Raw genomic sequence first — 27,829 nt, 5'->3', positions numbered from 1 at the left:
TGCTCAACTAAGTACACATCTCTCCCCAAGCTTGCTTTCACTGGGCACCGGAACAAACACCATTTTAACCACCTCCCTTCCTTCACTAAAACAATCAATCCAATTAATGATTGAACTTCTGCCATGTCTTTTTGTCTTCATAAATCGTGTACAAATTATTATATGCTACTGAAAAGGAATTTCTAAGATAAATATTAAGCTGTTCGTTGATCAAGTGCGACTGAGTAAACCATTTTTTGTCACGTCATGTACATATTGAGTCATATTTATATTGCGACGTCCAAACGTGGAGCAAATATCTGCTATTTAAAGAACATGTTTATGACTAAATGTGTGTCAAATTTCATTTTGATCTGAACTGTGGTTTTGTAAATAACGAGATAGTTCACAAACTTTTTGATCACCCCTCGTAGTTCCCTAAAATATAGAAAAAATGTGCATATATATATATTTAAGAACATAAAATACCACAATCATATATTCAAAAAAATACTTTGATTTACTATAGTAAAAACTTTGATACTGCATTAAACTATAGTTAACTTTGGTAAACTATAGTTTTTTTGGTTAGAGACTATCAGTGTTTTTCATATAGCGATCCTGATACAATATATATATATATATATATATATATATATATATATATATATATATATATATATATATATATATATATATATATATATATATATATATATATATATATAGTGTTTCATAATTAACGTTATTTAGATACATTCGTTTTTCCCTACAATAGAGATAATATAATTCTACAGACAATAATTGTAAGTACACAAATTACAGGGGAAACAACAAATCTATGAGCCAGTGCTTTCTAGTGATACCCCACCCGCACAGACAGACGGACAAGATTTGTACCAAAATGAATATCACTGTATAGCATGCCAAACCAAAGAGTGTATTAAAATTTCAAACATCTGCGATGAGTTGTTGCAGAGAAAACTGCAAAGAAAAAAATGTTTCGGACAGACATACACAAACACTCACCCCGCACACACAACAGAGAGATTCGCAGGGTACAAGGTATATACCCCAATTTCCTTCGAAGCGGGGGTATTAATATTCATGTAATAAATAAGGATAAATGAACCTATAAGTGGGAAAAAGATATTATATGATATTAAAAATGAAGCAGCAATTACAGTTAATGATAGCATTTCCATATTGGACGCTTCATATGCTGTGCTTTCTCTAATTTTTTTCCTTGTCTAAAAATAATAATACAATACTTTTTTTTGTCTCAATGCAATGGTGTATCCAGAAATTGATATATGTACGCTGGGGTGGAGGCAGGTTGAAAGCGGGCACAAATTTTAAGCTAGAAGTACATGTATGGGGCCACATAATTGTCCTTTAAATAGTTTCCGATAAAATCCATTCCATACAGGTATATCGTTGTCAGAAACATATCATGTCATTTTTGGAACAAAACCTGTGAGAAAAAAAGCAAGAAAAAAACAAAACGGATTATATACATGGGATGCAAGCAAAAATAACCATACCATATACATTGTATATCATGCTAATATTGAGAAGTGGCGTTAAGAAGGGGAAGGTGCTTTGCTCCTCCTCCAATATACATTTGAAAGAAAAAAATCAGGAGACTCTAGGCCTTCACCGACCCTCCCCAACATCGGATTAACGCATTTCACACCTCATATCTAAAGGTTTAATTATAAAATATAGTGAAAAAGTAGGGAGTCAGATTTCTATGGGGGTCATTTTTCAACGTGTGTGGAGTCGTAGAATTACCGGTCTGGAAGGGTTTTCTACGGTCGAAAAATGACCCTACTTGCCGTAAAAAATTGACCGGGGGTCATTTTTCTACGGAGAAATTTGACCCCCCGGTCAATATTCTACGGGGGTCAATTTTCGTCGTTACACCGGAAAATATCAATACCTACATATATACAAAAAAATGGCTTCATCGGGTATCTATATAAAACAGAATGACAAATCATATTTTTCAGAGTTCATGAAAACCAGCAATGGATTGTACGCTGACGCTAAAATCGGTGAGTTAAAATCAATACCAGTGTGATATAACTATAGTAAAAGAAGACGCTCCGCTAAAGGGGCATTTGATGTTGATGTGAATTAAGTAGGAATTATTTAGTGCAAAATGTTGGGTAGGGTATGGGTTAGTATTGTAAATGGAAAAATAATAAGCTTACTTTGATACGGAAAATTGTTATGTCAAATTGTATTTTGCATATAATGTATATTATATCGACAACATATGCAATACCGATAGATGTAAGGAAAATGTGACAAACGGCCAACATCTCTACATGTATCTGTGTTGCATGAACATGAGAATTTATAATAAATGTGTAATCTATTTGTCATACATGAAATATAACTTTCATGACGTTTTTGCGAAAAAAAAATCAATCAATTCTTTAAAAAAAATAAAACTATTGTAATCGTACGTGGTCATAAAATAATCAATCAAGCGTCAATCAGAAAGAACAATTTGTGTTTTGCATTTTCATTTGTAATAAAAAAAATTCTATTTATCCATTACATGTTTCGATTAAACTTACTCCAATATACCCCAAAATCACGTGACTTATTTACTATAGTCACGTGAGAAGTCGTGGTTGAAAAACTGTTGCTGGGGGATACCTACAACCGCAGAGAAACAAGCAGTCTGAGCGTCTTTTTATGAAAAAATAATTGTGTAGGCAAAATGTACTATACAACTCTGGTAAAGAGAGAGCTTCTGAATTGTAAAATACCTTTTTTTCATCATTTTCCAGGTCGTGGCATCAGCAAGTCTGTTTTTATATTTCACTAAAGATGTGATTAATAATCCGATTAACTCCAACTCAGATCAAGAATCTCCAAATGTTATTTTCTCTTTATCCATTCTTCAGAACATTTCTAAGATGATTGACGAAGCGAACCGGTGCCCCAGTCAGGCCGGAAGTGGCCTTTGTCCGTGGACATGGGTACCGGATATAAAAGAAAACAGAATACCAAGGGTGATTTATAAAGCACAGAAACTCGACAGAACAGCGTGTGAATCTAATCGTAATTACGAGTGTTTACAGGAAAATAAGCATTTTAATGTGGTTCACTTAAGTCCGAACTCTGCTGGGGACAATCAGTATATCCTCATACCGGGTGTTGTTGAATTGCCTGTTTCGATGGTCTGTACCAGAAAGGTTATAGAATCTGTCGTGAATGGAGGACATGCTGATTTTAACTCGGACCATTTTGATTAAGAATTAAGATTTAAGTTAGCTATTTTTTAATATAAGAAAAAAAAAAAGAATTACTGTCTTATATCAAAATGACTAGGTTCTTTTAACAGAGTAAACCATGTTTTTCCTAAAACATGCAACTTTTACAAAATACCATTTGAACTTCAGAATCTCGAACACTAATATCTCGAATACCAAGGATATGTCGGTGTGATTTGAAAGTCCAAACTATACTTATTGTTTTTTGGCTTAATCTTATTAAATAAAAAAGATGGAAAAATTTACTATACATTATGTATCTTTTTAACATTGATTTTTATTCTGCTTAAGTTTCATTCCTAACCTTTTTGTTTTCCTTTAACGTTTTTCTTTCCAGATTTTGACCGATTTTCTAACAGATTTATTATACTTATATACAAGGAGTGGTCCAAAATAAATATCACTTAGTGCGTACGTAAAAGGTATATTATTTCAAGACAAAGACTAATAAATAATTTCTACAGTCTAGTAATATTGGCAGCTCTTTGGTAATGAAAAAAGGTGAAAATAAGACACATTATCGATTTTAATAAACCTACAAACAAATTTGTGAACAGGGCATAAAACAAGGACTCTTGGAAATTACAATAAAAAGACACGAAACGTAAACATAGATAATCAAAGATTACGAAGCTCATCTGGACGAATGTTATCTATAAGTAAGGCAAATTTCACATCATATTTTTTTTCTATTTAGGGTACATCCCAAGATCAATATTCATGCAAGTTTGGTTTAAGTAGGACTTGTAGTTACTTGGAAAGAGACCTGCTCAAAAAACTTTTAACCTGTTTAGTAATCAAAAAATTGTGGTCAGTTCCAACATCTAAAGCAAGTCTGGACATTTTCATCCTTAGATGCATCATCTATGCAAGTTTAATCATAGCAGGCCATAATATTATATGGCTTCTCTACAAAAATTACCTTGGTCACTCATCTGTAAAATGTAGGTCAGATTCAGAATCCAAAGCAAGTCTGGAAGTGTCCATCCCTAGATACATCATCCATGCTAATTTGGTTAAAATATGGCTAAAATTCACTCATGTGGAAAATCTAGGTCAGATCCAGCATCCGAAGCAGGTTGTTTAGTATACATCCCTAAATGCATCGTCCATGAAAGTTTGGTCCAGGTAGAGCTTACAGTTATTTGGGAACGGGGCTGCTCGAAAATCTCAACCTGGTCTCAAATGGGAAAATCTAGGTCAGATCCAGCATCCGAAGCAAGTGTGGTAGTGTCCATCCCTGGATGCATCATCCATGCAAGTTTGATCAAGTTAGGGCTTATAGTTACTTGGGAACCGACCTGCTCCAAAAACTTTAACCTGGTCACTCATCTGGAAAAACTAGGACAGATCCAGCATCCGAAGCAAGTGTGGTAGTGTCCATCCCTAGATGCATCATCCATGCAAGTTTGGTCCAGGTAGGGCGTATAGTTACTTGGGAATAGACCTGCTCCAAAAACTTTAACCTGGTCACTCATCTGGAAAATCCAGGTCAGATCCAGAATCCGAGGCAAATGTGGAAGTGTCCATCCCTAGATGCATCATACATGCAAGTTTGGTCCGGGAAGGGCTTATAGTTACTTGGGAATGGACTTGCTCCAAAAACTTTAACCTGGTCACTCATCTGGAAAATCCAGGTCAGATCCAGAATCCGAGGCAAATGTGGAAGTGTCCATCCCTAGATGCATCATACATGCAAGTTTGGTCCGGGAAGGGCTTATAGTTACTTGGGAATGGACTTGCTCCAAAAACTTTAACCTGGTCACTCATCTGGAAAATCTAGGTTAGATCCAGCATCCCGAGCAAGTGTGGTAGTTTCCATCCCTAAATGCATCATACATGCAAGTTTGGTCCAGGTAGGGCTTATAGTTACTTAATAATGGACCTTCTGCTAAAACTTTAACCTGGTCACTCATCTGGAAGATCCAGGTCAGATCCAGAATCCGAAGCAAATGTGGTAGTGTCATTACCTAGATGCATCATACATGCAAGTTTGGTCCAGGTAGGGCTTTTAGTTACTTGGGAATGGACCTGCTCCAAAAACTTTAACCTGGTCCTCATATGGAAAATCTAGGTTAGATCCAGCATCCGAAGCAAGTGTGGTAGTTTCCATCCCTAGATGCATCATACATGCAAATTTGGTCCAGGTAGGGCTTATAGTTACTTAATAATGGACCTGCTGCTAAAACTTTAACCTGGTCACTCATCTGGAAAATCCAGGTCAGATCCAGAATCCGAAGCAAATGTGTTAGTGTCCATCCCTAGATGCATCATACATGCAAGTTTGGTCCAAGTAGGGCTTTTATTTATTTGGGAATGGACCTGCTCCAAAAACTTTAACCTGGTCACTCATCTGATAAATCTAGGTTAGATCCAGCATCCCAAGCAAGTGTGGTAGTTTCCATCCCTAGATGCATCATACATGCAAGTTTGGTCCAGGTAGGGCTTATAGTTACTTGGGAATAGACCTGCTACAAAAACTTTAACCTGGTCACTCATCTGGACAATCCAGGTCAGATCCAGCATCCGAAGCAAGTGTGGTAGTTTCCATCCCTATATGCATTATTCATGCAACAAGTTTGGTCCGGGTAGGGCTTATAGTTACTTGGGAATGGGACTTGCTCCTAAAACTTTAACCGGGACGCCGACGCTAACGCCGGGGGTATAGCATAAGCTCATCTCGACTTCGTCGAGGTGATCTAAAAAAAGGAACAAGATGCGTTTGTGAAACACTGATGCCTCGGATCCGTATGGCAGCTTATGTCGAAGGTTAAAGTTTCTCAAATGCAAGTCAAACTCCAGGTCAAATGAACAAAAATATTGGTACCCAAAGAAAGGTCTTGTCTCGAGGAATATACCTGTGAAATATGAAAGCCCTAACACCAAGCGTTGAAAAGATATGGTGAAGGTTAAAGGAGATGGGTGAACAAGGCGTGCAGTATGCCTTTAGCTTATGATATATAAAAATCATATACAGTTTGTGAATTTAGTATTTAGAGTAAAGTTCTCATTATTGAAATTTATGAAATTAAGATGAACAAAACTTTTCTGAAGAAAATTTTCTCGGCAAAAATTATTCTGTTATTTAAAAATAGTGTGGTATTCGTGCCGTTCTAACCCTGGCAATAAAAATACTTAATATCATTTTCATTTGAGACCAACACGCTAACCACTACGCTTCACAGCTCCTGATAAATACTGACATTTACATCGTGTTTTTGATATGACCCTTGAAAATATGGAAAAAATGCGAATGTTTTGTCATAATAATGTATTTTTATGGTATAATGGTTCTTTGCTCCATGTTTAACCAAAAATGTATATTTTTACGCAAACTTTAAGGATTAACTTTCAAAAAAATGGAGCCAAGACCCACTGTCACATTAAAATCATCCTATCATATTTTTGGTAATGTGTTTTAAATTTCATGTAAATATCCCGTGGGGAACCCCTTCGTTTTAAATGTGTTATTACTGTACATATCCTTCACTGAACCTCAGTTCACTGGACCTTAAAACCCGCCAGTCCGTGCCAGTTAGTTTGGACGCGGCAGTCCAGAGAGGAGGACGCCTCTATCTCCTCTTACATCTTTGTTTTTACATGTATGTACCCTTGTGATTCATGGCAGTGCTTGAGGTGGAAAAGCCAGCGGCGAGACGGGAAATTACGACAAACAACAACAATGACATTTGTATATAGTATCATCATTAATTAAACATGTAAATTGTAAACAAAAGCATTTGAGTTGTATTTTAATTAGTTAAAAGATAAATCCGCTCGACAATCTGTGACACCCACTCATATCGAAAAATTGTGTTATAGTATGAGAAAACGGTCCTTTTTGGCCTCTTTCGTGCGAGTATGCTATTTCATAGCCAATAATTTCAATCTTTGTGAGATTTTTGCAAATTGTGGAGATTTTACATGAAGTCCACTTTAATGTTAGGTGAAATAGAAAGGTAGAATCAAATGTTCATATGTTATGGCCAAGGTTAAAGTTTTTTAAAGTAGGTCAAACTCAAGGTCAAGGTCAATGGGCCAAAATTGTTAAAAAATTATGGCTAAGATTAATGTTTTTTTCAATAATATGTCGTACTCCAAGGTCAAGGTCAAACTGTCAAAGTTTTTGGTATCCAAAGGAAGGTCTTGCCACAAGGTATATACATGTGAAGTACATTGTATGAAAGCCCTAGCACCAACTAATCAAAAGTTATGGCCAAGTAAAGTCCGATAAAATTTTGCAAAACTGGGTCAAACTCATAGGTCAAGGACAAATTTGATGGTACCCAAGGATTTTGTCACATGGAATACACATGTGAAATATGAAATCCATAGCTCCAACCAATCAAAAGTTATGGGTAAGGCTTCAGTTTTTGCGGACAAACAGACAGACTGACGGACAGGACAAAAATTATATGTCCCGGAATCTTCGATTACGGGGACATAAAAAATGACATGAAATACGTTTGTAAAAAGTTTTCCAAAGTAAGCTGTGTCTTTAATCAAGGTTTAAAAGGTAGACAGATGCAAGTAAGAGACAGCGCACAACAGAATGTTACGCTGTAGTAGAATATTTAGAGAAATAACTATTTGGACAAAACTGGGCAGGACGCGTGTATGCATGATGGCTGTAATGATGATTAATTGATTGATTGATTGATATTGTTTAGTGCCGAATCGGCAATATTTCAGCCATATTTCGGCGTAGACTGATTCTTGAAAGGCATTGGGATAGATAGATTAAGGAATTTTTTTTCAAAGATAAAGGAAGGAACCCAATTGAGATCAGAAAAGTATGGACTTTTTCTTTTTTTTTTTTTTTAAATGGAATTGTACTTTAGTTAACATGCAATCTAATGAAAATCTATTGATTGATTGATTAATTGTATGTTGTTTAACGTCCCATTCGAGAATTTTTCACTCATATAGAGACGTCACCATATATCGGTGAAGGGCTTCAAATTTTTTACCTTTACTCGGCACTCGGGGCCATTGAGCAGTGAGGGATCTTTATCGTGCCAACGCCTGCCGTGACACGGGGCCTAGGTTTTTAAGGTCTCATCCGAAGGATCCGCAACTTTCACTTCAAAAGTGCCGAGCGCATGGCGAAGGAACAGTTGCTACCCTTTTTTTTATCGACTTAGGTCAGTCACGGCCGAGATTCGAACTCACGACCTCCCGATCACGGAGCGAGCGCTCTACCGACTGAGCTACCGTGAACGGTTAAAATCTATTGAATAGATTGAATATATATTTTTGAGAAGAATATCACAAAAGCGCGCTTTATGATTTTGCAATTTATATATTTATAATTTGCCCTGCTGTTCCGAAAGATTTTCAAGAATGCTCCCTATATTTTCCAACATTAAACTTTAACCCTATCGTGGCCCTGAGATTTTGCAAACATCACCCTGCAGTGAACTACGTTATGTACGTTACGATTTGTTCAAATTATGGCTCTTACAATCGGGAATAAGATGAATCCAAAATAGTGGATTTATATTAGAATAAGGAAAATTCTTTAAAATTATTCTCAAGAATACCAGTCCTTAGGAACATGAAACAGACTTAGACTCATGTCAGATTTTCAATCGCCTGTAAAATGCTCATTAATTATTGAATTAATCTCTAAAATTGCAGTTAACAACACTTCTGGAAAGCAATTTTGAAAAAATAAGTTGATTTTGGGGTGCTTGACCAACATTTTAGTACAACATGAAGATTCTGACTTAAGCTTAAGATGTTTCATGATCTCGGGGCCTGGACTACAATAAAACATAATGAGAGGGGAACATTCTCCTGTAGTGGGGGTTAAAATTCGATTTATTTATCATATGTCCCTTTGGCTAGGACAAATCCACAAAAGCGAGTCATAATTTTACATTGGATTATAGAGGAAAAATCTTCAAAACGGAAAAGCAACAACTTGTCAGATTGATATACAAGTACTGATATTTAGTGTAGGTTTAGGTTTTTTCAGATCACAGATCGGGGCTAAGAGTAGAAAAATAACACGTAGACAAATGTCTACACAAGTTGCCATTTTGTTCAAATCATGCGTATTGCCAAATGATTATTTTGCTGCCCTCCACCAGCATATGATTGCGTCTCAATATGAGTGAAAAATTCTCGAAGGCACGTCAAACAAACAAACAAACAAACAAACAAAAAAAAAACATCAGGTTTAACTCTAGGGGCTGGAGAACTTGGGATGGGCGAAAAGAGTAATTTGTAATATGTTATGCCCCATAAGGCCCTAATTTTGACATCAATTCTATTCTTTATATTTATCATCCTCCTTGAATGAGAGTGTGCCTGTTCATCTAAACAATTCTGAATCTCCTTTTTTACCCATTGATGCTTTATCGAATGTTGATTGAAACTGGCCTAGTGGTTCTAGAAAAGTTGAAAATGTGTGCGATGATACACAACAGACATGGACAATGTGTGATCAAAGGATAAATCTACATGTACATCAATCAGTTATTACTGAAAGGTGACTGAAAATCTACTGAAAAGTGACTGAATGGTAGAGCTCTGCCATCCAGTAACCTTTCCAGACCTTTCAGTGACAATTCAGTTGACTGGTATAGATTTATCCTGTGGATCAAAAAGCTCACTTAAAGTGTATAGTTCAGGTGGAGTAAATAAGAAAGCAATAATATTTGTGTGTCTTACTCCATATATTGTTCATGAACTTTTATCACAGTTATCACGCAAATCACACTTGTGTTTGGGCAAAATAACAATTTAACATTGCTGGGAAGACAATATGCACTTACACATGTATATATGCAAAAATCCCCGAGATTGTATTTTAAGCCAAATACATGTTGTCAAGTAAAATTACAAGTTTATGTTTAGCTTTTATCAATCATATAACTCAATTAATAAATACCTAGAATGTTGATGTTTTAGCTAACATTATCACCATTATCAGAATCATCGCTATCACTTAATGTATTATACTGACTGTATAAATTGTCCTCGTCAACACTGACTTTTCTTTGAATTGCTTCTTTGTTTGGAAAATCACTCTGTATACTGTAAGAATTTAATTTCGTTTTCCTAAATAAACTATCACTTTCTTCATCTTTGGTTTGGGAGGTATCTAAATTTAACTGGCTGAAACTTTCCACATTTTCCTGACTAAACATGAGGCTCCCTTCATCCATATCTTCATCACAACCAGAAAATGGCTGCTTATCGAATAAACTCATTCCATCTTCAGAAAAGTCTTCACTACATAGGGGAGGGGGTTCTCTGCTGTAAAACTCTGCTTTCTCTAAATTGAAGTCCTTTTCGTGGTATTGCAGTTGATTATTTGAAAAACTCTTCTTATTACGGTCATCAACATCTAAATTATGTTCACTAACTGAAAGTAGTCCATCACTGGAAGTGACTTGTTCTGACAATATCTTAGTCTCTGAAAAATCTAATGAATTGGTGGATGTTCTAGTCTCATCATTTACTAAGAATTCATTTGAATTATCTCCCTTTTCGGTTTCTTCGGCACTAAGAGCTCTCCAGTCTGTGGGGGTAGAATTCAGTGTTAGGGGAACTTCCTCAGACCATGGATCCTGTAATTCAGTCTCTTTCTCACCAACCTGTAGACAATTTCATGAAAAAAATAAGTATCACTACTTCAATTCAAGAGGCCAATGGGCCACAATGCTAATCTGAATTACTTTGGCCCTGCTGTTTTCCATCAGCAGAGTATTTTCCCTGTAAAACTTTGATCAAATATTGTAGCCCCACCCTTCCCCCTGGGGTTATGAATTGAACAAAACTAAATCTACAATACTTGAGGATGCTTCCATGTAAAATGACTAATGATGGCTTTGTTGTTCTTGAAAAGAAGATTTGAAAAGAATTTCCGTGTATTCCTATTTAAGAGCCATTCTCTGTAATGACTTGAACTTTTATATAGAAGCTGTGGCACGCATAGTCTCAGAATTTCTCCAAACTCTCTATGATAAAAGTCTTTGATACCGTAAACTCAAATCAGGCAAAAATTGGTTGCTACGTGTCATGGTTACCATAGCAACATGTCCTAAAGTTTGAAAAATGGCATTTTTCAACATCTTCAGAGTCCCACAGTTAACGTTTGCAGCAAAGCAAACAAGTGGCAATGACTGTTTCTGAAAGTTGAAGGCCTGAGGTCTTAAATGCATGATAAACATGTTTGGTAAATTATCTATAATATACGTTACTATGGAAACAAAGTATTCAAAAGTAATAATTTTGTTCATTTAATTTTATAAAGTCATACACTTAAGAATAAAAACAATTATAGGTTGAAATGCAAGCAAATAATAGGAAAGAGATCCTTGTAACATATACCAAGGACAAAATATGATATTTCTTATAGGTTGGCAATGGTTGCCATGGTTTTAATACCACGAAGGGATTTTAAATTTACTCTCTTAGTGTTTTAATCTTATCCTATCTTTTTAAAAAGAATATTTCTATATAACTGATGATCAATTTTTAAAGGCCTTGGTGTGACCCTAATTTTCCCATTTCAAAAAATTCAATTTCAGTTCTTTAAATAGTGCATTGCTATGGAAATAAGGCGAAAAAAACATGCATAAAAATCTGAAAAATACTCTGTTTCCTTGGACACGTACCGTTGTATGTAGATTCCCAAAACTTTAATGATTGGTATATGTGAACAACTAACCTGACTTTCAATTTTGACTATCACCCAATCTCTAACTGGATGCAAAAAGCTGGCACATAGGGTCTAATATTGACAAAAAATTAACAAAATCGAACATTTTCTCTTATTGGTAACCATAGCAACAGTGTTGTATTTTTCAACAACCTTTATCAATATATGATATTCAACTTTAGTTCTACGAGATAAGTACTATTCAAGGTGATTCAAATAATATTTTTCTTGATTAAAAGGTTAGTAAATTCCTAAAGCAGCAAAAAAATATCACTTTAAACAACTAGTACGTTGTTTCCATGGTTACACTGCAAAGTAACAATTAATCTCAATTTTTCTTATGTTGTCGGTGTTGCAAGGTCCTAAGGATGCATATGTGCCAGTCATGAATTTTATTGTTTTTCCTCACGATAGTAGCATTAACCCAATCATAACAACAGATTTTGCATGGTGGCACTGTGTTACCATGGCAACCATGAAAGTTATTTTTAGAATAATATTGCCAATACCTAACTACATGAGGTCAAATATTTTTCATTGTTTTTCTTACGTTGTTGATTGAGTTTGATCATGTAACATATATCATTTGTGACTATAGAGCATTTTTCAGCATTTTTCAGCATCTAAAATGTATTCCAAATGTACCCATGGTTACCACTTACTTAGAGATAAATTCTAAATAGTTTCTTTATAGCATAAGTGGCAACAAGGTGTCATGTTTTTGGGAGAATGGTTTGTTTGTTTTTCTTTGTCTTTATTAAGGCTCACAAAAGATTTAAAGTAGCTGAAAATCTCAATTTTTTCAACTTTTCTGGCTGTTATCATGGCAACCAAGACACATAGCAACGAAATTTTATTTGATATATGTTTCTGGTGTCAAGTTGTAATAGTGGGCGAAGTTTCATCAAAATCGGTGACCATGCGTGGCAAAGAAGTTTAAGTGGTTACAGAGAATCGCTATTAAAACCTATATAGCCCACTGTGGCCTAATCCTACCCTGCACATCAGGATTTGAACAAAATTGAATCTACGACACCTGAGGATGCTTCCATAAAAAAATGATCATGGCTTTGCTATTCTTGAGAAAATAGTTTTTAAAGATTTTTTCTATGTATTCCCTAGTAAAACTTTGATCGCCAATTGTAGATCTACCATAACTTGAATCCAAGCTATGTAAGGAAGCCTTTCACATAAGTTTAATCTTTTTTGGCCCAGTAGTTCTTGAGAAGACAATTTGACCACACCCAATTTTCACTATTTCTTCATTATTTCCCCTTGGAAGATGGTGTGGCCTTCCATTGAACAGACTTGAATTCTCTTTACCCAAGGATACTTTCTGCCAAGTTTGATTGAAATTAGCCCAGTGGTTCTTGAAAAGAAGATGAAAATGTGAAACGTTTAAAACAATGACAACAACAATGAAGGCAGCAAAGCCAACAACATCAATAGACAATGGACAAATTTTGATCAGAAAAGCTCACTTGAGCCCTTGGTGAGCTAAAAAAGTGATAAGGTAAGCTTGCATTTTTTCTAGAAAAGAAATTTTAGTCTTAAAATTCTTTTCCTTCTTTTCTTGAGATTAAATGAAATCCCCCTGGTTTGTGATGTCTTAGATACAGTTTGTCAACATTTTCCCCCAAATCATTAATGCATGTACTTTGTCAACTGCAGTTCCTCTATTGCACTGAATCAATTTTAACAGGGCATGTAAATGACATTACTGCTAATCTTCCTTTCTCTGTTTGCTCAGTGAAACCTGTCTAATCCGACATGCACAGGGAGATAAATTTTGTGTCAGAATAGACAAGGTGTCTGATTACACAGTGTATAGAACAAAAGGGGAATGAAAATAAAGGTTGAGATTCACAGTTAAATGGATTGCACAGGTGTTGGATTTTGACAGTTTTTCACTGTAATAATTAAATGCAGGGTATACCATACCTTATTTTGAATGTCAAATCCACTGAAAAGAGCTGCTGCTAGTTCTCTTTTCTTGTCTAGTTCCCTCTGTTTTTCATCAGACTCTTTATTATGAATATATCCTTGTCTGGTTTCTTGCTCCAAAAATCCTTCCTCTCCCCAAACTTTGCTGACACCCTCAAGTTTAAGGTCAACATTTCTGTAAGGTTAAATTACATTGTCAAGAGTACTGGTAAGTTTACGTATGCTTCAACTAAATTGTCTTCTTCTCCATGAGGCAAAATACAGCTGACATGTTTATATCAAGCAAGGATATTGTAAATTCATACGAAAAATTGTGTGGCCTAACAATTTTTCACACAGAAAGTAATGAAAAATGACTGGATAAAATAATGGATATAATGAAGCACAATCAGCAGTCACTGGAAATTCCCTTTCACCATTTAATAATTTAACTACTACTTCATTCATTTTCATAATAAATGCCATACCATGGTAAGTTGGCAACTATTTGATTTGGTTTTTTTTAGGCAAGTTATCCTTTTATGTATCCAATAAAGAAATTAAGAATAGGATTTGAAGATCAAAGACCAAAAATGGATTGTTGTATATAAAATTATCCCTTTTTCGTATATTTATTCTAACTTATTATTGACTTACTGTGAGTCAGATGTTGCCGACTTGTTCCCTGGACTTGTTACTTTTCCTGGTGAGTTTGAGTGGACAGACTCATTTATAGCTTGTGACTCGCCAAACCCAGAAAACAATGCATCTGCAATATTAATGTTTTCATAATTTCCATGAACATTGGTACCTCAAATATTGATATCTTGAATACCATGGGTACATGAACATGTATAAGTAAGCTGGAAGTCTTGACCACTTTTTCCTTGTGTACATTGACCAGTTTACCTTGTGTAAGTTGACTAATTATGACATCACTGAGAAACTATGTACATTGTAGATCATTTATTGATAAACATGAATTATGTTCATGTGACAAATCTGTTTATAAACAGACTCAAATAAATTTTGAGTTGAATATGTTATAAAATGGAAAACATTTGCAAATGTAAATACAAGTAGTTGAATTTTCCTTTTTCATGATAAAGGTTTCATCTTCTAATAATATTTATAACAGAAACACAAAAAAATAGGAAAACCAGCCTGTGGATCTGGAATCCATTTACATATACAATAATCATCTCTATCAAAACACTACTCCCCCATTTCTAAAACTAAGCCCCTCATTTCTAACAGTAGCCCCCCCCCCCCCCATTTTAGGATCTTTCCCTATTTCTGACACCATGCCCCTTTCCCATTTCTGACACCCATTTCTGACACTAGGTCTCAAAATCCATTTTGAAAACGAAAAATAATTTAACACGTTACCTTTAGCTTGTGGCATCCGTAGATTTCTATGCATGTAAGGCTTTGTTCCATTCTCCAGAGAATCGATCACAAAGTCATCCAGAAAAGACAGAGTGAAGTCAAACTGCAACAAATCAGATACATAAACATGTCTCATATGAATTTCTTAGAGTGTGAGGTACAGTAAAAGTGGTTATATTGAAGGGTTGAAAGTTTGAAGATTTCGGTATATTATAAAAATGGTGAGTGGAAAATTTGACGATCTACAGTATTTATCAGTGCTCTTTAACAGGAGTGTTTAAGTTGACGAGTGGAAACTTTGACGACTATTAGAAATTCGTCAATTTCGCCAATGTTTCCACATCGTCAACGTTTCCCATTTTACAGTATACATGGCTTTTCTGTGAAATTTAGGAAGAAAAAAATCATGTGAAAAAAAAATCACTTTATTATTTTAAAATAAAAAAATATGTTTGAAAAGATCCTGTGGTTTTTTACTGAAGGCTTTTTTCTTGCATGATTTTCATTCCAAGAATTTCTCAGTTTTCCTCAGGTAAAAAAGCATGGAGCTCAATACAAAAGTAGGGCTCCAATACCTTTCACATTCCTGATGGAACCACAATTTATGACTAATGAAATAATTCTTATTTTTCTTAATTTTGAATCATGACATGATCTGCTCAATTCATTTTTTTTTTCAACCAAAAATGAATAAAGTTTCTTGTACCAAAAATATTTCTTTAATCCAAGTCAGTCAAAATAATACATGTACATTTCATATTTAGACCTTTGTTTCACACTCCAGTCAATAATACAATGAATCTTTCATAGGTTTAAATAAAACATTTGTATTTAAGGAAGCTGAACACGCTAACAAAAAATGGTATTTTTTGACTTTGAGAAAATTATGCCATATAAAGGTGTAAATTTTATCTAGTTCATATTCAACATAAGGGACCTACCATATTTCCCCAGGTTCAAAGACAATGAAGTTTTAGTGAACAAAAATTACTGCTTTTAATTTCCATTGGGAAAATACAATCATGCAAATAAGTTAATCAATTACTTTATCATGGACTAATATAATGTTAAGAATACTTTTATCTAGTACACACTGTGTCCTAGCTTCACTGTATATTCCAGTTTATTCCATCTTCCATCTAAGGGCAGATCACTCTAACTGCATAAAACTACCACGGAATTAGAACACTTCAGGGAGGAGTATTTAGACCTTCCATAATAAAATAAGTACATACAAGTTTGTCTTTCCTAGTTTAAGTTTCCTAGCCCATAAGTGCAGTATATGAGGTACCTCAGAAGTATCCAGTCTTTCTGTATGGAGATCCACAGTAAGTGGTGATCCACAGAGTCTGTGACATTCAAGAAGTTTCTGTTGAGATAAAATCAAATTATACATATTGTTGGGATGGATAAGAGTGATTCCAAAACACAAAGTTTCCTATAAGTACATGTTAGATTGTTCCTGTTACTTTTAAAAGAAATAATACCCAATTACATTGTAATAAGATTCCTAAATAAACGTGAGGAATTAATTATTGCGTAATTTAGCAACAAGCACTTCTCACTAAATAAAAGTTCCTCGCTTTTATTTTTGTGGTGCTGATATCTATATAAAATCTCTTGATCAATTATCATTTCGCAAATTAATGTTCTCATGAAATTTGACATCTAAGTCTCATTGCACGATATTAAAATACTCAGGAAAAATAAGAAATCTTCAGTACTCCTGGAATCATTGCTGCTGACATTAATTTAATCTTCTTTTCAATTTCTATAATTAATCGTGGATTCCGAAATATCGATATTAAAACATGCTTGTGATTTACATATCTCTATAACTACCATAAATGAGGAAATTTACACTTGCTGTTAATCATGTAATTTGTAGGAAAAACCTTGTGAGTTTGGGTTATTTCCATAGTTCCAGTATAATGCATAGTTTATGCAAAATTCAAGATATTTATGTCAATAATTTCTTTTCGTGCATGTCACATAAATGAGCCCCTTATGACAATTTCTGCATTTACACTATTAAACTCATCAAATGGGCTAAAAAAATCTACTTAAATTCCTCTGATACAAATTTACCTGCTGTAAAATAAAATTCTGCTCCATTCCTCTCATTTTCTCTACTGCCTCTTTCACAACCCCTGGCTTCAATATACCCCCACACAATAGATTAGTCATGCATGATAGAATCCACAGACGTGTGCTGACATCTAATGACGGTCTGAGAAACTGTTTCTGAAGAAGGGACATAACTTTGTCTTCTGGCATATTCTTCAACAGGCTTGAACATTCACTTAGAATCTGAAGAGAAAAATACAATGCTTCATATTCAAAAAAAATTACAAGAGGCCCAAGGGCCTTAACGGTCACCTGAGTATAATACAACAATTTAGAGAATCCATAGAGTATAAAATGAACTGAAAAGTGAAGCTTTGTTGCCCAAAAGCAAGAAAAATAGGGTGATCAGGTTCAACAAAATAATTAGTCTAGTGTTCATTAACAGTTCATAAATTAGGTTCTAATCTGTTCCCCATTTATCACTATCACCATACAGTATATTAACAAACTATCAATGCTTCTGTACTATTTTAATTCCTTGTTGAAATCTCTTACATTGGACTCTCTTGGTCTTTGATGAACATTGAATAAGACAAGTTATTTTTGTCTCATTTTTATTTATCTATTACTTACAAGTCTACCTGATCATAAAACTATGAAAGTACTTTTTGTATTATACAATAAAAAATCTTGCAAAATTCTCTTATTCTATTAACCTTTCAAGTACATTATTTACAGTGACTAATTATCAAAAGTAAATGGCAAAGGGGAATAACTCCCCTCAGTAGAATACAAATTAATAGAGCCCTGGCCAGGACCAGAACACTTGACAAAATGGCCCAGATGTTCAAAAATATTTATTAAAACTTTTACTCTTTTTGCCTCTGATATGCCCAGGTGCAGAGAAGATTTTCAAAGAAATAATGCAGTTTTTACTACAGATTCACTACATTATCAATAGAGCCCCCCAGCCCCCCCCCCCCCCCCAACCTCCCATCCCCACCGAGAAACACCAGAGTCTCTCACCCTGGGACCAGAAGTTTATTCATCATACATGTAAGTAATCACTTTGTTTATCTGATTAACACTAAGGAGCAGACAGGATTATTTAACAGAATTAATGCATTTTCACTACATTATCAAGAGCCCCACCCTTACACCAGCACATCTGACCCAGGGGTCATGCAATTCACTACTCTGGAAGAAGTAATCATGCTCATCATAACTATACACTTAGCTTCTTTGCTTTTTAACCAGAAGCAGAAAAGAATATTTTCAGAGAAATTTTGCTTTTTCACTATATAATCAATAGAGCCCCCCCCCCTTTTTTCACCAGAACCCTTGACCCTGGGGCCATGAAATTCACAATTTTGGAAGGGGCATACTTGCGTATCATAACAATGTACTAATAGTTTGTTTAAATAATACCCAGGCGCAGAGAAGAAGATTTTTAAAGAAATAATTCACCTTCACTATAGGATATATATGGCCCCGCCCTAGCACCAGAACCCCTGTACCTGGGGCCATGAATTTCATAATTTTGGAAGAAGCATCCTTGCTTATCATAACAATGTACTTAATTTGTTTAAATAATACCCAGGAGTAGAGAAGATTTTTAAAGCATTAATGCATTTTCACTATATGATTTATATAGCCCAGCCCTAGCACCAGAACTCTTGACCCTGGGGCCATGAATTTCACAATTTTGGTAGAGTCACTCTTGCTTATCATAACTATGTATTCAATTTGTTTCAATAATACCCAGGAGTAGAGAAGAAGATTTTCAAAGAAATAATGCACTTTCACTATATGATTTATATAGCCCCGCCCTAACACCAGAACCCCTGCCCCTGGGGCTATGAATTTCACAATTTTGGTAGAGTCACTCTTGCTTATCATAACTATGTATTCAATTTGTTTAAATGATACCCAGGAGTAGAGAAGAAGATTTTCAAAGAAATAATGCACTTTCACTATATGACCTATATAGCCCCGCCCTAGCACCAGAACCCCTGACCCTGGGGCCATGAATTTCACAATTTTGGTGAAGTCACCCTTGCTTATCATAACTATGTATTCAATTTGTTTCAATAATACCAAGGAGTAGAGAAGAAGATTTTCAAAGAAATAATGCACTTTCACTATATGATTTATATAGCCCCGCCCTAACACCAGAACCCCTGACCCTGGGGCCATGAATTTCACAATTTTGGTAAAGTCACTCTTGCTTATCATAAATATGTATTCAATTTTGTTCAATAATACCCAGGGGTAGAGAAGAAGATTTTCAAAGAAATAATGCACTTTCACTATATGATCTATATAGCCCCGCCCTAGCCCCAGAACCCCTGACCCTGGGGCCATGAATTTCACAAATTTGGTAGAGGGCTCAATGCTTATTACAATCATGCTAACAGTTTGACTGCTTGATGTCCAGGAGTAAAGAAGAAGATTTTTAAAGATTGCATTAATTTTAGTGGTTTTTGCCCCACCCCTCAGGCCCCAGGGGGGCAGGGACCATGAAATTCACAAATTTTGTCCCCCTTCACCCATAGATGTTATATGCCAAATTTGGTTGAAATTGGTTGAGCGGTTTCAGAGAAGAAGCTGAAAACGTTCAAATGTTAACGCACGACGCACGCCGACGGACGAAAACGGATAGCAATAGGTCACCTGAGTGACTCAGGTGACCTAAAAAAGGCTAAAATTTCATTCTTCTGCCTTTCTTAACATTCTGAATTAAAATTCAGATTCTTGCTTTGAAAAAAAATATAACCACTTGATACAAATTAAATACAGAAAAAAAATGTAAGAACAAAAGAAAGCATGATTGACACTACATCTTTGGAATTCACTATTGAGTTGAAATATAGAAGGAAAGGTATTGCTGCTTTTGAAGCAAGTATGTTGAATTTGTTAGTGTGACTCTGTGACAGAATATTAAATTTACCCAGGTGGCAATGCAGACTAGTTCTTTAGAACAGTTCTCCTGGAACAAGCCCTGTACAGACTTTTTAACAGCATGTTGTATTGTCTCTGGTACCCGACTGCTTTGGACAGGTAGGTCCAAAACTGGAAAAGATTTATTTTTTATAATTTTCAAAACAAACACCATTACTAACTGATGAAGCTCATTCGGAAAACAAATCATAAAATTTGTATGTTTCACTATCTTGAACTCAAACGGGAATGACATTATACTTCCAGTTATCTGAGGATTCAAGATAATGAGGTTAAATAATAGAAAAAGTGATTGGGACTGCTAAATCACTTCTACATTTCCCACAGATTTGAGACAATGGTGTTTGAGATAATGAAGTTCAACTGTTCTTGAGAAAATCAGCACAATTCCAGTTCCCCAAGAGCAAGAATATTTACCAAGGCAAACTAGAAAATAAAGAGATTTTTGTATACTGCACTATGAATATAAAAGTGGGGGTGTATATTTTAATGTTACAATCTTAAACCACTTTTTTGCCATTTTAACTTTAACCTACTTTTGTTGACAATTTAACCTACTTTTGTTGACATTTTAACCTACTTTTGTTGACAATTTAACCTACTTTTGTTGACAATTTAACCTACTTTTGTTGACAATTTCATCTATTTTTGCTGCCATTTTAACCTACTTTTGTTGACATTTTAACCTACTTTTGTTGACAATTTAGCCTACTTTTCTTGACATTTTAACCTACTTTTGTTGTCATTTTAACCTACTTTTGTTGACAATTTAACCTACTTTGCTTCCATTTTAACCTACTTTTGTTGACAAGTTAACCTACTTTTGTTTCCATTTTAACCTACTTTTGCTGCCAGTTTAACTTACTTTTGACTAGATTATTCAGCAGTCTCTCCACTAAGTTTTCAGGTAAGTTGTTGCTTTCCACTTTAAGAATCATCAAAGTGATGTCAATGACCCAGCCTCCATCCAGGTTATATTTGCGCTTGTGTTAAGGAGAAAAACACAAGCAGAGATTATAAGGAAACAATCCAGTACCAACTGCTTCAAGATTAACATATAAAATCATAATTCGTAGAAGTAAAAGTGAAATTTTTTTATGCAAACTTACCAACCTCCTACAGAAGGAATTACCAACACTTCAGTTCAGCAAAATTAACTGAGATCATCACTTTTTAAAAAAGAAATGTGCAAAACTTGCCATAGGAAAAAGACCTGTCAGCTTTGAAGTCTGGTAAAAAAAAAAACGCAAAAAAATCACAAATAACTAGATTAATAATAAAGAAGGATATTTCTCGGTCAGGCTGACAATTTTTCTGACGAGTTCTGACTTGGTGAAGTTACTCCCCGGACGATCCAAATGTTCCACAAGCTTACTACAAACGACCTTGACATTGCTCTCATTGGCCATACTGTACAGAAGGTCAACAGTCTAAGTTAAAACAAAAAAAATCACAATTATCAGATTCAGAAAAAATAAAATAAAAAGATAATATTTAAAATCTATATATTAAAAAAAGATTTTTTTTAATTTTTGTAAGTTGCTGTGATGTCCTAAGCCTCACAAACAATATTCAGTAGTCTACTTGAATCCATGATGAAATGCCAGATATTTTAATTTCTGACATTCATAATAAAAATTTAAGACAAACTTTTTAAATGTAATTAATAAATGTCAACTGTCAATGATATAATTGTAGAAGTTGCAGTTTCTTTTCAACATAGTTTTTGTTGTTGTTTTTCAAAACATTCACATGCCTTTGATTGGATAGCTGGATCTGGGTCATCTAGAAGCTCTACTACAATCATCTGACAGTCTGTGGTACTCTCTGGACTCACAGTGATTAAATGTGTCAGCGCCCTCACACCTGTAGGAATGGATGTTACTAATATTTTTATTCAAATCAAAACTGAATTGATGATAAATGAAGCATCCAGCAGTCTAAAATTACTGGAAAAGGGGGGAGGGGAGGGGGGAGGGGGAATTATCAACCACTTATAATATTTCATGATAGATTACTAGGGCAACTTTTTGTTATCAATAGTAAATATTTGATCAGTATATAAAGTTAAAAGTCTGATAATAAAATACATGAAAGTCACGTTTGCATGTTTGGATAAATGTTTGTATTTGAGGACATGTTAACACTGTGAGGACATCACACTTTATATGTTACCTATGTGCTTGAGGACATGACTTACCTCTGTACTTGAGGACATGACTTAGCTCTTTTACTTGAGGACATGACTTACCTCTGTACTTAAGGGCATAACTTACACATGTACAGTGTACTTGAGGACATGACTTATCTATGTACTTGAGGACATGACTTATCTATGTACTTGAGGACATGACTTATCTCTGTACTTGAGGACATGACTTACCTCTGTACTTGAGGACATGACATTCCTCTGTACTTGAGGACATGACTTTCCTCTGAACTTGAGGACATGACTTTCCTCTGTACTTGAGGACATGACTTTCCTCTATACTTGAGGAGATAACTTATCTATGTACTTGAGGACATGACTTACCTCTGTACTTGAGGACATGACTTTTCTATGTATTTGAGGACATGACTTACCTATGTACCTGAGGACATAACTTACTTATGTACATGAGGACATAACTTACGTATGTACTTGAGGACATAACTTACCTATGTACTTGAGGACATAACTTGTTGAGGAGATGAATTTCTTTACTCTTATACTTGCTTCACTCAGAAGTCCTTGATGAGGGAAAATACTTGTGATGGTCACAATGCATTCATACATGAGAGCTGCAAAAATTCATTACCATACTGCTCAAGATTTTCAAATTCATAATTAAGATGATTCAGATGAAAGTTTACTAAAACGATACATGTACTTCAAGAAGAACATTTCCAGAGAAATAAAAACTGATTAGAAATCAGAAGAATACGAAACTGAAATAAAATCCACTTTCATTCTTTGTCTTGGGATTTTTGATTTCTCAAGCATTTGAAGTTACCAAATAAAGTCATATCTATAGATAAGTAACTACAATCTTACCATAAGCCATTTTCTCTCTCATGTTAATTTTATCTAAGAGATCTCTCAGCAGGGGGTACATGTCTTCACTGTTCCTGAAAAACGTATGTGTGTAAACAAACAACTGCATACTGATACTCCAAACTATGGATGACATTTACATATTTACATTATTTTATATTTCAGGGTTAGAAACTCCCTAAAATTACAACTCGCAAATAATTGCGAGTACCAAGAAAGTGAACTCGCAATTTTATAAGACTACTCGCAATTTTCATATAAAGTTAAATTTATATAAATTAAATACTTGCTGTACATGTAACTTAAGGAAAAAGTATAACTTCTGTACAATACACAAAATACAACTACAATGTGACCTTTAGTTAAATTACTGATTTAAATCAAAAGCATTCTGTTCTGTCATATTATGTAATTTTGTTACAGTTTCAATGCAAAAAAATCAACTCGCAAGTTTTTGCGAGTTACCTAATTTTTAACTCGCAATTTGGGAATCCTAACTCGCGTTTTGCGAGTTGTATATAGTGAATTTCGAACCCTGTATTTGCATCGTTTTACTCTGACAAACATGTCCAGAAAAATATCCTTATTAAACATTAACTTTACTTTTTGCTTTCTCTACCAAGAACTGCCAAAACCCTCAGTATGTCTATCTGTAACCATGGTAATGGAATGCCATGATATTCAAAGGATGCTGGGAGGCTCCTGTTCATTATTTGCTGTTGAATTTTGATCAGGTCAGAGGTTAAGTTCTGGCTGTTCTGATTTCCTCCCTGAAAGAAGAAAATTTTAGTAAATATTTTAATGATTTGCATCTATATGTTTTAGTATTTTTCAGCTATATATTGTAATCCATTATTTATTCAATTAAGTCATCAATATTTCCCCATTATGCCTTTTTTTCAAATGAATGTAATCAAAATTCCCAATTGAAAGAAGGGGACAGGATCTTGTATCAGAATGGTAAATAGGCTCTGTCAGGTTTGCCATGGAGGACAAACCTAATAGAGTTTTACCCTGAGCAGTTCTAGCTGTATCTTGATCCCTATAGACATGACCCCTGGATCTTTGTCATACAGAAGCTTTCTGATGTTGTCCTGTAGGTGGCGCTGGTAGCTGGGGATGGTCTTTATAAACCTCAGGATACAACAGGCTGCCTTCATTCTTACCAGTTCCCTTTGAAATCAACAAGAAATTATTAGTTATCCCAGGGTTGTCCCTAGGAATTGAAATAGAAGGGGACATTAAAAGAGTAGAAGGGGTTCTGAGGTTCTTCCCCTAACAGAGAGTTGAGGGGGATTACCAGAATAACCAGAGGATAACGTCTTTATAGGTGGGGAAATTCCCCGGCCCCCAGGTCTTAGGGACAACCCTGGTTATCCACTTCTATTTTACTCTTTATAACCCTGGTTATCCACTTCTATTTTTATTCTTTATTGATTTTAAATTTTAATATAACTCCATCAGAATTTAAGTCTAAATACCCCCTTCCCCAAAACTAATCTAGATTGACACATACAAGTAAATGATTTTCCATTTTCATTCATCTCAAAATATTAATTTTATCACATGAAAAAGTACCTATTCATTATTTTAAAACTCAAGATGATTCATATCATCTAGAGGTTTTAGCTTAGAGTTATCTGGATTAATGAGGCACTGCTGTACCTTACATACAACTGTGCTTTTTTAATTAATATCTGGATTAAGTTGTCTGGATTAATGTAGCATGTCCATACCTTGGATGCTGTAATTTCTTCTGCACCAGTGGTAAGAACATACTGATGACATTAATGTCTGAGCTGACAAGATGACAGACAGCCGACAGCGCAATACAGTTGTCCAAAATATTAGTACTGTGCAGGTCCTATAATGAAAAGATGCATAAATGTTTACAAAAATGCTCACTATAATTGGGACTTTATTGGAGACAGGGGTTCTAATGGCTAAGTACTGTAACAGATTTTTGGAGGGTCAAATTTTTGTGTTTTAAGGATGTTGATTTTTCTGACCTTTTGAATGGTATTCATCAATAGAAGAGTTAGTTCATCATCCTGATGAAGGAGTAACATGGCAGTGGTGTAACCTGTATATAAAAAAATGTCACAAAAAATTTCAGTTGTAAAAACCCAGAGGGAAAAATGTGCATATGCCTTTATGATAAAGAAAAATTACCAGTAATTAAACATGTATACAGTGAAACTTGTCTAATCAAGATGTTGTGTATTCCAAAATATGCCTAGTAAAACAATGTTAACTTAAAGACCCTTTCAGTAAATTCAATTGCTTAAACAGTTGTCTAATCAGAAATGTTGTCTAATATGGCCAATTTCTTTGGAACTAATGGCATCTGGATTAGAATCATTTCAGTGTTGATAATAGGGGTGAAACGATACACTTCTTTCACGGTTCGATACGTATTGTATAATTTTGTCTCGGTACGGTTATTTTCGATACGATACATTTTGATAGAAGGAAACAAATTCAACCTTGTTTTATGCTTTCTTTTGCTAAATCTAGTCACTTAATTTACGAATTTTCATTTGCAATTTGACTAAAAGAAATTGATTAGAATTATTTGACTGTCAAAAATTATTTTACAAACTATCGGTCATCAAAAATTTACGTTTTCTATACTTATTTATACTGAGTAACATGTTTTACCTCATGCCAAACCCAACTGAATAACGATCCCGACCGAAAAATGAACTGAACCGAAAATTAGAGATTTTGCACTGTGTATCAAACCGAGAAAAAATACCGCGGTGAATCGATACCGCGGTGAACCGTTTCACTCCTAGTTGATAACTGAAGAACATATACCAATTCTTTTCTCTAGTCCAGAACCTTGCTGCGCCAGCTTAAGTGTGTAGATGAGACCGAAGGAGACATCGTATCCAAGAATGTGACAGAATACGAGGCGACATAGATAGTCGCACACGGAGTCCTGAAATGAAAGTAAAAGTAATTTAGTACAAATTAGACATCAAACACTAATTAAACAATAACAAGTACAAGGAAGGAGGTTTGTCATTCGAGGTGAAAAATCAAGTTTCAACTGGCCGGCTGGAACCAACTGGCCGGCCAGAACTTGAACCCAGGGCCTCTGGCACACTGTGCCAGCGCTCTAACCACTGAGCTACTAAGACCCAATAAGTTGATAAACTTTTACACACCTGTGAACCCATGATCTCATATATACTAATTCAGTGTAGTTATATATAATGAGTACGTAGGTTCCTGGTACAATGAATTATTTTGTAGTAGTTTTACCACCAAGATGATAAATGTCCTACCTGTGAAACACCAGTTCTGCTTAGATTTTCTTTGATTTGTTCCAGTTCATGACTAACAAATGCTCTTTCCTCCTAAATTATCAAAATACAATTTGCTTTATTCATCAAGTAATGTATAACGAGAAAGAGAGAGGGATCGAATATCTGAGAGAGAGAGAGAGATGAAAAGGAAAGAAACAGAAATAAAAGAGCGATATAAATCTTACCGCTAAGTTACGACACCTGCAGACACTTCTAATAAAGCCATGAAATGCCCTCCCCATCAGCTTTTTAGTAGACAAGCTCTTATCCCCTGGTGATCCCCGGATACCATCTGAGAACAATTTCGGGAGGGAAGCGATTGTCTTCTCTATGACGTCAGACATCCTGTTGTCCTCTTATAACACAATTTTATAAATGATAGTCCGCATTTACCCACATCAAACCACTTTTGTGGTTAAGCAAACCCATTGCTCACTGACAATTCTACTTTCGTTTCAAACGGAAGTGAAGTATGGATAGGTCGTACAACTAAAGGATGAAAATATACAAAATTTTTACTTTCCCTTCTATTTAAAGAAAAATAACAATTTTGTGAAGTTTAAATATTCCTCTTTTTTTCATAATAAATAATGCGCAGGCATGTATAAATAATGCGCAGGCACGTACTATCGTTTTTTCAAAGGGGGGGGGGGGGCAGCTACACAAATTCATGATAATAAAAAAAAGTACGCAGACACTGTCAATAAAAAAAAAACAAAAACAAAACAACAACTACAAAACAAACAAACTACGGAAGCTCGTTGAGGCCAGCTCACAGAGAGAATTTTTTTTATTGGTTTAAACGCAATAATTATTGCGTTTAAACGCAAAACATTGCATTAAATCGCAAAAATCATTGCGTTTAAACGCAAAAGATTGCGTTTAATCGCAATATATACTGCGTTTAAACGCAAAGCACTTTGCGTTTTATCGCAAAAGATTGCGATTAAACACAATCTTTTGCGTTTAAACGCAATAATTTTGCGATTAAACGCCGTACTTTTGGCGTTTAAACGTAGCAATATTTTTGCGCTTAAACGCAATAATTTTTGCGTTTAAACGCAATGGTCTGAAACAATTTCTGCAAACAATTAGAATGGATCTTCTAAATAAAAGACTAAAGAAGAAAAAAATGGTTAAAAAAAAAAACCTATCCCTACGTTGCGGTCACAAAGTTTAACCAATGTATAAAGGGGTT

At 34.9% G+C, this 27,829-nt stretch overlaps 1 protein-coding gene across 1 annotated transcript; it reads right to left on the bottom strand.

The window, feature by feature from the left end:
* Positions 1-9,933: 9,933 nt before the first annotated feature.
* Positions 9,934-27,079, bottom strand: LOC133180249 (AP-4 complex subunit epsilon-1-like). The gene is made up of 19 exons (XM_061314790.1): positions 26,817-27,079; positions 26,611-26,682; positions 26,138-26,261; positions 25,327-25,400; positions 25,054-25,181; positions 24,331-24,490; positions 23,921-24,087; positions 23,318-23,391; positions 22,942-23,064; positions 22,040-22,149; positions 21,574-21,713; positions 21,149-21,264; positions 20,273-20,394; positions 17,344-17,565; positions 16,547-16,624; positions 15,256-15,358; positions 14,524-14,635; positions 13,885-14,062; positions 9,934-10,876 (listed from the first exon to the last, which is right to left on the bottom strand). The coding sequence occupies exons 1-19, from the start codon at positions 26,973-26,975 to the stop codon at positions 10,184-10,186; spliced, it is 2,955 nt and encodes a 984-aa protein (XP_061170774.1). The 5' UTR covers positions 26,976-27,079; the 3' UTR covers positions 9,934-10,183.
* Positions 27,080-27,829: the final 750 nt, after the last annotated feature.

The sequence above is a fragment of the Saccostrea echinata genome, unplaced genomic scaffold (assembly GCF_033153115.1).
Source record: "Saccostrea echinata isolate AGI-Se365-2 ecotype Australia unplaced genomic scaffold, CSIRO_AGI_Sech_v1 ptg000006l, whole genome shotgun sequence".
Taxonomy (NCBI): Eukaryota; Metazoa; Mollusca; class Bivalvia; order Ostreida; family Ostreidae; genus Saccostrea; species Saccostrea echinata.
This window is presented reverse-complemented; position numbering and strand designations above follow the sequence as displayed.

Excerpts from the sequence above, each read along its gene's own strand:
- LOC133180249 (XM_061314790.1), bottom strand. The coding sequence starts at position 26,975 with ATGTCTGACGTCATAGAGAAGACAATCGCTTCCCTCCCGAAATTGTTC. Across the intron at positions 25,401-26,137 it reads TGGACTAGAGAAAAGAATTG|GTTACACCACTGCCATGTTA; the intron begins GTATATGTTCTT and ends TTTTATATACAG. Across the intron at positions 14,063-14,523 it reads TCGGCAACATCTGACTCACA|AAATGTTGACCTTAAACTTG; the intron begins GTAAGTCAATAA and ends TTAACCTTACAG.